This window comes from Pteropus alecto, unplaced genomic scaffold, assembly GCF_000325575.1.
Source record: "Pteropus alecto unplaced genomic scaffold, ASM32557v1 scaffold124, whole genome shotgun sequence".
Taxonomy (NCBI): Eukaryota; Metazoa; Chordata; class Mammalia; order Chiroptera; family Pteropodidae; genus Pteropus; species Pteropus alecto.
The window spans coordinates 2,032,100-2,045,887 of NW_006435779.1; the positions used below are offsets into that span (position 1 = coordinate 2,032,100).

Below are 13,788 nucleotides of genomic sequence, written 5' to 3' on the forward strand. Positions count from 1 at the left end.
TTACTTTTGTAGAAATGAAAAAGAGGAGAGTGGGGTGTTGTTCTCTTCTATAATCCCCCCAACACACACACCAAAAAACCCGCTAAGGTATATATTTTGCATTTTAAGTCCATTTGGGTATGACTCAAAAAAGATAATTTCTTTTCATTTGTCTGGTTTTGTGTAAAGAAAACTGGGCTCAGAGGTTCTGATAGCATATAAATTAAAGATATGAAAGTATGTCATTGAAATTCTAAAGATGTGCTGATCCTCTCATCAAAAGAGTTCTCTTGTGGTGCTGGTGCTGACTTATTAATAAAAGATTATGCTTTTATTTGATTATTTATCTAATCAGGTTCACCTTCAGTTTAAGCTCATTAAGTCTGCTGTTAATAGTCTTGCTGAAAGTGTACTTGATTGTGGAATTAGATCCAAATGAGACAGAGAATATGCTCAAGCATTAATGGTCAGAAATAAAGACAGAGTGCCCTGTAAGTCCATGTTGCCCTCGAGTAGAGCGTGTGAACTGCCAACCAAATAGAAAGGGCACATATTTAAAAGGTTGGTTTTGTAGAGTAAAGGCTGACATAATTAAATACACTTAGTAACAGAGAAACGAAAATGACAAGCATTCTAATTGTCAAAAAAAAGAAACGAGTTCAATACCTATTCTTTATATGCATTATGTTGGGGAAGCTTTTCTAATAGTCTTTTATGTGAAACTTCTGAATTACATTCAGGATGTTGGTTACTCGATGTTCCCTGCCCTGACTCCCAGTAACTTGCATTTAATCTGTTTGCTTCCACTTCTAAAGTGGTTGTAAAATAAACCAGACTTATAATGCCTCTCTTGGGTCTTGCAGAACAGATAACTAAATCATTTTGTTCTTACCTGATAGATGGTTGTCAAGTTTAACTGCTACAGATAAGTTTTCTTCTTTAAGGTGGTCTTGCTCCACTTTTTGTTGGACTAAGGAACTTCTAGCTACCACAGTACCACATTGAAAGAGGGCCCATGAACACCAGAGCTGTACAGCTAACCAAGGCCAGTGTGTTCCCTTCTTGGAAATACTGCAGCTCAGACTTGGCACTGGAATGAGCTAAATTATTTATCCAGCCAGATAAGAGAGAAAGCAGCTAAGAGCTTCCTGAGTTTATAGCTTCAGTCACTGGATTCATACTGAGACAGGAAACAGGCCAGGCTCCATCAGAAAAGAGAAAAAAGAAGACTCCTCCCAAGTCCTCTTCCATCACTTCTTACGAAATGCCATGAGAGAGTATGTGATTAATTTCTCAGTAAGTTATACATTCAGTAAATGCCATGAGATTAGAGCAATTCTTAGTTTTGGTTTTGATATTGTCATAAACAATATAGCAAAGCACCAGTCAGTACTCCACAAGCGCAAACTCTTCTAGGACCTTCTCTACAGGAAAAAGCTGGTTTAGCATAAGGTCAGCACTTTAAAGTCTTTTTGACTGGTCATACAGATCACAGTCATCAGATAGGGTCTTCATGGAATGAGGTCCCCAATGAGAGAAATGTCTGCATGTATAGGGATGTTTCCTTCCAGGGAATTCACCTCTGTCTCAGAAGCAATCCTTCAGGTTAGGAAATATAGCCCTGACATTTAAGAACTTTGATTGTGGGACTTCTGAGGAGAGAACAAAAAGATTGCCTACAAACTTGTGTTTCTTATTGTAGTTAATTGGAAATTCTTACACAATTACTTTCCTCATGGAGGGCTGTTACAGTCTCTGGACTTCTGAGTCTAATTTGTATCTCCTTTAAAGTATCTGTCATGATCTCCTCTATTTACTTACATACATGGCTCTTTCATTCCATTAATTTCTTAATGACAAGAAACATGCCCTACTCTTTTTTCCAAACTCCTAATCACTTAACATATCACCTTGCATATATTAGGTGTCAGTGAATATATGTTGAATGGACTGCATCATCCAAAAGTGGAAGATGCACTAGGCATTTGGGTTTGGGGCCTTCCTTGGACCCCCAAACCTGAAATTCACCAAAGAATGGCACTTCCCTAATGGGGAAAAATTCATGCAACTTAAGAAAAGAGAGAAAGATAGGTCTGCAGTGATGAGGAATGGAAAGGACACATCCTTAGCTAGCTAGATCAGTGGAATCATTTCTAATGATCAACAAGAAGGCAGATGTCAGAGTCAAGTTATCCTCACATTTAAACCTGGAGTTCTTATTCTAAAGGGAGTGCTCATGGTGTCAACCAGCATTGGATGTTGTAGAATAAAAAAAGCCTGTGGTGGTATCAACCTCATGCATAAGAACAAACAGATAGAATACTATGAATGAAAATAACATTAAATTTGGCTATGAAGTACATAATAGACATTGTTATTGCTTAGAAATTATCTTAGAGGTAGCACCAGGCAAGAAAGAGAAAAATCAAAGGCCCATAAACCTGTGATACAAACCATAGCAGGAAGGAGGTGCTATCCACAATAAAGTTTCAGTTCTCAGTCATCTCATTTCTGTGTATCATTCTCTATAGGTGGAATTGGCTGCGTAGGTCAAGACAAGGGGCAGGTTCGAAAGTGCCTTGATGTGGTGGAGATCTATAACCCTGATGGGGACTTTTGGAGAGAGGGTCCACCTATGCCAAGTCCCCTGCTCTCTCTTCGAACCAATTCTACCAATGCAGGAGCAGTGGATGGGAAGCTATATGTCTGCGGGGGATTCCACGGAGCAGGTATTGATCAAATTTTAAATGTTTTGTAACCTCCTTTGGTTCGATTTAACCTCCATTAACTGACTCAGTCACCGAGGAATAATCCTGAGAGCAGTGTGAGCACTGGCAAAAGCGTGGATTTTAGATAGAGTTCAATGACCTTGAGCAACTCACCAAATCTTCGAACTTGAGTTTCCATATCTATTAAATGAAGCTACTATCTCCAAAGGTATTGTAAAAATGAAATGAGATATTTTTCAGATAACCTAAGAAATTTGAATAGGGACTGGAGTATTAGATGATATTTAAAAATTGTTCATTTTGTTAGCTTATAATATTGGCATTGTAATTTCATCTAAAAGAAGAGGGAAAAGGAAAAAAATGTTCTTAATAATTAAAGATTATTTAGAAGTATTTATGAATGAAAATGATGTACTCTCTGAAATTTACTTCAATCTACTCTAGCAAATATTTTTTAAAAAGCGAATGGGGTGGATGGGCTAAGAATAGATTTACAACGTTGGTAAAATGTTGATAATTATTAAAGCTGGATACATGGGGTTCCTCAGAGAACTTTCTAAAGAGGATTTTAAAAACTGTTTTAATACCTATTATATTAAACATCACATAATTATGTAAAGGTAGTAATTTTTCATAATAGCAAGAAAGCTGACATAGTAAAGAGATCTAGTAGTACCTCCTTGTTTAAGTTTCGTGGGCAAAGAGAGACACAAGGAGTCAAGAGTGAGATCTCAGGTGCTGGACCCGTCATCCACTAGGGCTCTCCTCCAGCTGTGATCACATGCTTTCCTATCTATCCTCTGGCTTTTGGCAGAGAAGAGAAGGGCAGAGAAAACAAAGAGTAGCCTCAGGACCTCCAGAAGGATGAGTGGTAATCAATGTTTAAGGTTCTAGAAAATATTCTGTTTTGTCTTGTCTCTTTATCTTAACTTTCTTTGTATAATATTGAGTTAGAGAATTGATATTCTCCAGTTTTTCAAACACATCTAAATTCATACTATGAGCCAACCTCTTTTCTTGAAACTGTAATGGACTAATAATGCTTTCATTCAGAGGAAAAGGGATTTACTATATGAGCTCTCAAAGTCCATTTTTTTTTAAAATATTAAAGGTATATTTAATTAAAAACTGAAGTCAGTCTGCAATGGTCCTATTATCAAAACCAGTTAATTTGACATTCATTTTTTAAACAAATTTATTTATTTAAATTAGTTTCAAGTATACAGTACATTAGTTAGACATCCACAATGTTCATAAAGCGATCCCCCCCAAAGTCCATTTTAATTATTTGTTTCTAAATTGGTAGATTGTCTGGTCTTAGCTGAATGAAATCACTGAATAAAAGTTTTATGAAAAATAAAGTTTTAGGAAAAATTGTATAGCAGCATATCCATTATTAACTAGAGATCTTGGCATCAAACCTAAATACAGGAAGTGGATTTTCTCTCTTTGTGTGACACAAATTGCTCATATCATTCATTTATTCAGAAAACCACAGTCAAGAAATTAATCTTGGGGCAAGATGGCAAAGTAGATAAATGCTGTTCCTGCCTCCTCCCATGACCACATTAAAATTACAACTAAGTTATAGAGTAATCAACTTGGAGAACCATCTGAAAACTAGCTGAACGGAAGTCTTATAACTAAGGATATAAAGAAGAAATCACATCAAAATTGGTAGGAGGGCTGAACACACAGAAGGGGCTAGCTTCACACTAACATGTGTCAGCTGAGAATCATGAAGGATATCTCAGCTGCAGAAGTCTGCCTGGAGGAGTGAGGAGTTCTAGCCCCACACTGAAGTCCCCAGCTTAGAGCATCAGTGTCAAGGTGAGGGTCCCCCACATTTGGCTGTGAAAATCCAACAGCATTCCATCCATCAGTGTGTGATAAAGGGCAGCTAGAAATCCAGACATCCTCTTAAGGGGCCTGTGTACAGATTCACTTGCTCACAGGCACTCACCTTGGGCTCTGGCGGAAGGACAGTGATTCGGGACTCACTAAAGACATAAAGGGAAAGACTGAGTTGTGTGTCTTAAGGGTGAGAACTGAAGGGACAACACTACTATCCTTGTGTTGAGCCCTCTTCCACGTGGCCTACAGGTGGGCACCATCTTTCCTGTGTTGATCCCTCCCCTCACACAGCCAAATCTGAATCTGCATTGACCTAGTGAATTCCACTAACTCCATCCTAGAAACTCCCTGGGACTCCACCCAACCCAACTTTTGCACTACCAGAAACAATGTGGGTGGTGAGCAACCAGCCCTGACCATGTAGCAGTCTTTCTTGGAAAACTCTTGACAATCTGTGGGCCTGAGGCAGATGGTGGTTGGCCTTGATGTGCTGTGGACATTTTTCTGAATGGCTCAGCACTGACATCAAACCTGAATCTGCATTAACCCAGTAAACACCACTCACCCTACCCCGGTGACTCCCTGGGACCCTGCCTTACCCAACTCACATACTGCCTAAAGCTCTTTCAGCAGCTGAACTTTATGAACGGCCAACAGGTGGGCACCATCTTTCCTGTGCTGATCCTTCCCCTCACACAGCTAAATCTGAATCTGCATTGACCTGGTGAACTCCACTTGCTCCACCCTAGTAAATCCTTAGGACCTGGGCCTTTTGCTGAGCTACCTCAAACTAGTACTAGTGGCAGCCAGCCTAGGTTCACAGTGTGGCCTCTCCAGGTCCAGCATAGGCAATGACCAATGGTGGAAAGCTTTGTAGCTTCTACCAGGTAGCTCCGGGCCAATCAAAGGCAGCGCTGAACTTGGCCTGCATGGGACCCTCTCCCAGGGGCCTCCAGAACCAACACACCCAAAGGTCAGCTTCAGACCACAACAAAGTACTGCCCGATTAGATTCAGAAGTGGCACAAAGGATGGTCTCAACAGACCAAAAGATGGTCTCAACAGACACACAGGCTTGCTGGAGTGAATCCCACTCAGTGGGGTCAGCCCCAATACAGCAGCTTACACACTGTGGACATGCTCACAACCAGTCAGCCTGGGAGTCAATCCCACCCACTGATGGGCCAACAACAATCAAAACTCAACTACAACAGAAGGGCACACACAAATCACATAAGGGACACTCCAGGAACACCTATGCAGGTGACGAGGGAGACTGTACCGCTGAACCACACAGGGCACCTACTATATAAGACCACCCAGCCAAGGCTGAGAGATGTAGAAAATGTACCTAATGCATAGAAACAAACACAGAGATACAGCCAAAATGAGGCAACAACACAAAAAATATGTCCCAAATGAAATAACTGGAGAAAACTAAAACAGAAAAAAAAAAAAAAACTAAATGAAACGGAGGCAAGAAACCTACCAGATACAGAGCACAAAATGCTGTTTATAAGGATGCTGAATGAACTTAAGGGAAGAATAGATGATCCCACCAAGAATAGATGATCTTACAAAGAAATAGTAAGCATCAAAAAGGATATAGAAACCATAAAAAAGAATGAGTCAGAAATAAAGACTACAGTAACTGAAATAAAGAATACAGTGGAAAGAATCAACAGCAGATTACATGAAGGAGAGATTCGAATCAGCAATTTGGAAGACAAGATAGCAGAAAACACCCAGACAGAACAGGAAAAAGAAAAAAGAATTTTTTAAAATGAAGATAGTTTAAGGGGCCTCTGGGACAACATCGAGCATACCAACATTTGCATCATAGGTACCAGAAGGAGAGCAAGGAATTTAAAACCTAATGGAAGAAATAATAATGGAAAATTTCTCTAACCTGGTGAAGGAAATAGACATACAAGCACAGGAAGTACAGAAAGTCCCAAATAAGATGAACCCAAACAGTCCCACAACAAGACATATTATAATTAAAGTGCCAAGGGTTAAAGAGAAAATCTTAAAAGCAGCAAGAGAAAGGCAGCTAGTTACTTGCAAGGGAGCTCTCATAAGACTGTCAGTTGATTTCTCAACAGAACCTTTGCAGGCCAGAGGGGTTGGCATGAAATATTCAAAGTGATGAAAAGCAGGGACCTACAATCAAAACTATTCTACTCAGCAAGGCTATCAATTAAAATTGAAGGTGAGATAAAAAGTTTCCCCAACAGGAAAAAGCTAAAGGAGTTCATCATCACCAAACCAGTATTACAAGAAATGTTAAAGGGACTTCTTTAAGAAGAAAAAAAAGAAAAAAAGATTAAAAATATGAATAATGAAATGGCAATAACCACATACCTAGCAACAATTACTTTAAATGTAAGTGGGTTAAATGCTCTAATCAAAAGATAGGGTGGCTGAATGGATAAGAAAACAAGACCCTAACATATGCTGCCTACAAGAGGCTCATTTCAGATCCAAACACACATACAGACTGAAAGTAAAGGGATGGAAAAGGATATTTCATGCATATGGAAACCAAAAAAAAAAAAGCTTGGGTAGCAATACTTATATCAGACAAAATAGACTTTAAAACAAAAACTATAGAAGAAACAAAGAAGGATGATTCATTATGACAAAGAGATTGATACAAGAAAATATAACCCCAGTAAATATTTATGCACTCAATATAGGAATGCCTAAATATATAAGCAAATATTGACTGACATAAAGGAAGAAATCAATAGTAATACAGTCATACTCAGGGACTTTAACACCCATTAACACCAATGGACAGATCTTCCAAACAGAAAGTCAACAAGGAAACAGTGGCCTTAAGTGACACACTAAACCAGGTGGATTTAATTGATATTTAGAGCATTTCACCCCAAAACAACAGAATATACATTCTTTTCAAGAGCACATTGAATATTTTCCAAGATAGACCACATGTTAGGCCACAAAACAAGTCTCAATAAATTTAAGAAGATTGAAATTATATCAAATATCTTCTCTAACCACAATGGCATGCAACTAGAAATCAATTTACAAGAAAAAAGTGAAAAACACACAAACACATGGAGGCTAAATAGCATGCTATTAAGCAACAAATGGGTTAACAATGATATCAAGAAAGAAATCAAAAGATACCTTGAGACAAATGAAAATGAAACACAATGATGTAAAATCTATTGGACACAGCAAAAGCAGTCCTAAGAAGGATAATCATAGCAATACAGGCCTACTTCAAGAAACAAGAAAAATCTCAAATAAACAATCTAACTTAACTCCTAAAATAACTAGAAAAAGAACACCAAACAAAGTCCAAAGTGAGTAGAAGGAAGAAACTAATAAAGATCAGAATGGAAATAAACAAAATAGTCTTTACAAAATACGAACGATCAATGAAACCAAGAGCTGTTTCCATAAAAAGGTAAACAAAATTGATAAATCTTTAAACAGACTCATGAAAGAAAGAGAGAGGATCCAATTAAATAAAATCAGAAATGAAAGAGAAGTAACAACTGATACCACAGAAATACAATGGATTATAAGAAAATACTATGAACGATTAATTCCAACAAATTGGAAAATCTGAAAGAAATGGATAAATTCCTAGAAACATACAATCTTCTGAGACTGAATCAAGAAACAACAGAAAATCTGAACAGACTGATTACTACTAATAAAATAAAATCAATAATAAAAAAACTACCTACAAACAGAAGGCCTGGACCAGATGGCTTCACAGGTGAATTTCACCAAACATTCAAAAAAGAATTTACACCTTTCTTTCTCAGACTATTCCAAAAAATGCAAGAATAGAGAATGCTCCCAAGCTTATTTTAGGAGGCCACCATTACCCTGATTCCAAAACCAGAGATATTACAAAAATAAAGTAAAATTATAGACCGATGTCCCTGATGCATATAGCTGCAAAAATCCTCAACAGAATATTAGCAAACCAATTTCAGCAATACATTAAAAAGATATAACACCATGATCAAGTGGAATTTATTCCTGGGATGCAAGGCTGGTTCAATATCTGCAAATCAATGTAATACACCACATAAACAAATTAAAACATAAAAATCGTACGGTCATATCAATAGATGCAGAATAAGCATTTGACAAAATCCAACATTTATCTATGATAAAAACTCTCAGCAAAGTGGGAATAGAGGGAATATACCTCAACATAATAAATGCCATATATGACAAACATACAGCTACATTATACTCAGTGGGGAAAAGCTAAAAACATTTTACTTAAGATCAGGAACAAGACAAGGATGTTCACTTTCAGCACTTCTATTCAACATAGTTTTAGAAGTCCCAACTACAGCAATCAGACAAGAAAAATAATTAAAAGGCATCCAAATTGGAAATGAAGAAGTTAAACTGTCATTATTTGCAGATGGTGTGATACTTGTAGAGAGACCACTAAGAGACCACCCAAAGCTATTAGAACTGATAAATGAATTCAGTAAATTAGCAGGATACAAAATTAATATTCAGATATTGGTCGCATTTTTATACACAATAATAAACTATCAGAAAGAGATATTAAAAATAAATTTAACCAAGAAAGTAAAAGACCTGTACTTGGAAAATTATAAGACACTGAAGAAAGAAATTGAAGAAGATACAAATAAATGGAAACATATACCATGGTCATGGATAGGAAGAATTAACATTGTTAAAATGTCCACATTACCCAAAGCAATTATAGATTCAATGCAATCCCTATCAACATACCAACGACATTTTTCACAGAACTAGAAGAAATAATCCTAAAATTTATATGGAACCACAAAAGACCGTGAAGAGCCAAAGCAATCTTGAGAAAGAACAGAGCTAGAGATAACATACCACCAGAAATTGAGCTATACTACAAGTCTATAGTAATTAAAACCACATGGTACTGACATGAAAACAGGCATATAGATCAATGCCTGTAAATGGAATAGAATATAGAGCTCAGAAAAAAACCCACATCTATTTGGTCATTTAATCTACGACAAAAGAGGCAAGAATATACAATGGGGTAAAGATAGCCTATTTAATAAATAATATTGGGAAAACTGGGCAGATACATGCAAAAAAAAATAGAACTGGACCACCTTCTTACACCATGTATAAGAATAAACTCAACATGGACTAAAGACTTAAATTAAAGACCCAAAACCATAAAATGCCTAGAAGAAAACATAGGCAATAAACACTCTGACATTGCTCTTAGTAATATTTTTTTTCTGATATATCTCCTTGGGCAAAGGAAACACAAGAAAAAATAAACAAATAGGACTATATCAAACTAAAAGATTTTTGCACAGCAAAGGAAACCATTCACAAAACAAAAAGACAACCTGAATGGGAGAAGAGATTCACCAATGATACATTCGATAAGAAGTTAATATTTAAAATTTATAAATAACTTATTCAACTTAACACCAAAAAAAAATTCAATTAAAAATGAGCAGAGGACCTGAATAGACATTTCTTCAAAGAGGACATATAGATGGCCAATAGACATATGAAAAGATATTCAATGTTACCAATCATCAGAGAAATACAAATCAAAACCACAATGAGATAACACCTCACACCTGTTAGAATGACTATCATCAATAAATCAAAAAAAGAACAAGTGTTGATGAGGATGTGGAGAAAAGGCAACCCTTGTGCATTGTTGATGTGATTATAAATTGGTACAGGAGTTTGAAGAACATGGCAGAGTGAGAGACATCCCCAAATCTCTCCCTTTGAAACAACAATAAGCTGAACATCTAAAACTCAACAAAACACACCCAATCTGCACACCAGCACATCTGAGCATGGGATCTGTGTATAAGAGCTACCATAGGTCAGAACCCCGGGTGTCGGGTGGTGAACTGGGAGAAACAAAGAAGCTGCCTCTTGCAGCCTGAGCTTCCTGTAGGAGGAAGGAGAAAGAAAAGGTGCAGCAAGTTCCCTGAACAGCTCTGCCTGGGAGAGCTGTGAGATCCACACAGCCAGCAACAGGGCCCAGCCATCATGGCAGAAAGCAGAGAAGTGGGATGGCAGAGAAATAACTGTTAATTTTTACCAGCCATGGTTGTAAAACCCAGGATGAGCTGCAGCCCCCATTACCCAACACAGAGGGGCCATCTCCCTATATCCTCTAAGACCAAATACCGCAGAGCCCCAGGGGAATCTGAGCAACACTATCAAAACTGTCGCTAACACTGACAAGGACTGAGACTGAGAATAGCAAGCATAATTAAACATCTATGAAGAAAAAAAAGGCATTGTTAAGGCTTTATACAAAGCAGGGATCCAAGAGAAAAAAGCCTTCATTGGAACAGGCTAAAGAGAGACCTTTATGCAATAAATCTTTCTGGGAAAAAAGCAGAATACATTTCCATTAAAGACAAGGTGGAGAAATAGTCCATTAAATACCATGAACAACCAAGGTGACAAAGCATCTCAGAAAGAAGGAGGAAAATCTCCAGAAAATAAGCTTACAGACATAGAAATATGCAACTTAAATGACAGAGAATTCGAGATGATACTTCTGAAAAAACTCAGTGAGATCTGAAAAGAGTCATATCAACAATTTCAGGAATTGAAAAAAACTAGATGAGTAGAATGAATTCTTTAGCAAGGAGATTGAAACCCTTAAAAAGAACAGAATAGAACTACTGGATATTAAAAACAGAGCAAGAGTTGAAAAATGAAATAGCAAGCTTGGGAAATAGAGCTGACCAAATAGAAGGAAGGAGCAGTGATATCAAAGACAGAAATCTAGAAATACACCAGAATGAAGAAGAGAGAAACCAAAAAATGAAAAAATAATGAAAGAGAAATTCAAGAACTAGTTGATATCATCAGAAGAGGAAACATAAGAATAATGGACATTATCAAAGGGGAGGAAAAGGAGCAGGGATTAGAACACATTTTCAGACAAATAGTTGATGAGAATTTCCCAAATCTAAAGAATGAGCTGGAGTTTGGAATTCAAGAAATCAATAGAATACCCACATATCTCAACCCCAAAAGTCCTTCATCAAGACACATTGCATTTAAATTACCAAAATCAACAAAAAAGACAACATTCTCAGGTCAGCCAGGGAAAAGAAGATCGTAATTTATAAAGGAAAACCCATTAGATTACCGTTGGACTTCTCAGCACAAAGCTTACAAACCAGAAGGGAGTGGAATAAAAAATTTAAACTATTAAGTGAAAGGAAATACCAGTCAAGAATAATGTATCCAGCAAAGCTCTCCTGTAGATATGAAGGAAAAATAAAGACCTTTCCAGACATACAAAAATTGAGGAAATTCTCCACTACTAGGGCCGCACTACAGGAAATACAGAAAAGGGTTAGCTCACCTAAAACAAAATGACAAAAAAAAATACAAAATTAGGAGTAAGGTGACTATCAGGCAAATAGAAGCAGCGGAGTGCAATCTTTACTAAGAACAGGGCATTATTAAGTGTAAACAATAAGAAGAGATATGCTATAGCAAGATAGTAATGAATGTTCAGCATACATAGGGGAATTTGCAAAGGGGAATGGAGATAAGCATGCGTAGAAGAAACTGGACGACTGTATGTATGTATATGTATGTACGTACATATGTATGTATGTATGTATGTATGTATGTATGTATGTATAATATATATATATATATGTATCCTTTACATATTCTTAATGGTAACCATACACCAAAGATTCAGAGCTGAAGTATATAACATAAAACAAGAAGGACCAGAGGGAAAACCCACAAAAATCAACCAAAATTAAAACAAACAAACAAACAAGCAAACACAAGGACAAGGAAGCAATGGAAATGCCGAGCTACCAGAAAGCAAAAGATAAAATGGCTATAAGAAGACCTCATATTTCAATAATCACCCTAAATGTAAATGGAATGAAGTCACCAATAAAAAGGCACAGAGTAGCAGAATAGATCAAAAAACAAAACCCAACCATATGCTGCCTTCAGGAGACACATCTCAGCTCTAAAGACAAATATAGACTCAAACTAAAAGGGTGTAAAATGATAATCCAAGCAAATTGCACTCAGAGAAAAGTGAGAGTAGTGGTACTAATATCAGATGAAATAGACATCAAAATAAAAAAAGGTAAAGAAACATACTGAGGGACACTTCATAATGATAAAGGGTATCATGCACCACGAAGACGTAACACTTATTAATATCTATGCTCCCAATCAGGGAGCCCTGAAATATGTAAAGCAATTACTAACAGAGCTAAAGGGAGAAACAGACCAAAACACTATCATAGTAGGGGACCTAAACACCCCACTGTCAGATATGGACAGATCATCCAAACAGAAAATCAATAAGGAAATAACATCCTTAAATGACACATTAGACCAACTGGACATAATTTATATTTATAGAGCCTTCCATCCCAAAACAGCTGCTTATACATTCTTCTCTAGTGCACATAGAACATTCTCAAGAATCGACCACGTACTGAGGCACAGTGATAGCCTCAGCAAATATGAGGGTTGAAATCATACCAACCATATTTCCTTTGATCATAATTCTTTCAAACTAAAGATCAATTGTAAAAAGAAAGCAGAAGAACCACAAAAACATGGAGATTAAACAACATGCTACTGAAGAATAACTGGGTCAGAGAAGAAATAAAAAGAGAGATCAAGAGATGCATAGAAACAAATGATAATGATAGTACAACATATCAAAACTTTTGGGACACAGGAAAAGCAGTAAGAGGAAAGTTCATGTCATTACAGGTCTATCTCAAAAAACAAGAATGAGCCCAAATAAACAACCTAATACTTCATCTTAAAAACTAGAAAAGGAAGAACAAATGAAGCTTAAAATCAGCAGAAGGAAAGAATCAAAATTAGAGCAGAATTAAATGAAATTGAAAACAAACAAACACAAAAAAATAGGAAAAATAAATGCAACGAAGAGCTGGTTCTTTGAGAAAGTTAATAAAATTGACAAACCCCTGACTAGACTCAGTACAGAAAAAAGAGAAAAAACACAAATAAACAAAATCAGGAATGAAAGGGAGGAAATTACGACAGACACCACAAAAATACAAAGGATCATACAGGAATACTATGAAAAATATACAACACCAAATTTAATAACCCAGAATAAATGGACCAGTACTTAGAAAGTAACAACCTTCCTAGACTGAATCAAGAAGATCTGGAAAATATAAATAGAACAA

General features: G+C 36.7%; 1 protein-coding gene across 1 annotated transcript in view; it reads left to right on the plus strand.

Moving 5' to 3' along the window:
- The window catches only part of KBTBD12 (kelch repeat and BTB domain containing 12), a 69,973-nt gene that overhangs the window by 43,544 nt on the left and 12,641 nt on the right, over nucleotides 1-13,788 (plus strand). The window contains exon 4 of the mRNA XM_006911446.1: nucleotides 2,511-2,708. Within this exon, the coding sequence (XP_006911508.1) occupies nucleotides 2,511-2,708 (198 nt within the window). The remainder of the gene's footprint in view (nucleotides 1-2,510; nucleotides 2,709-13,788) is intronic.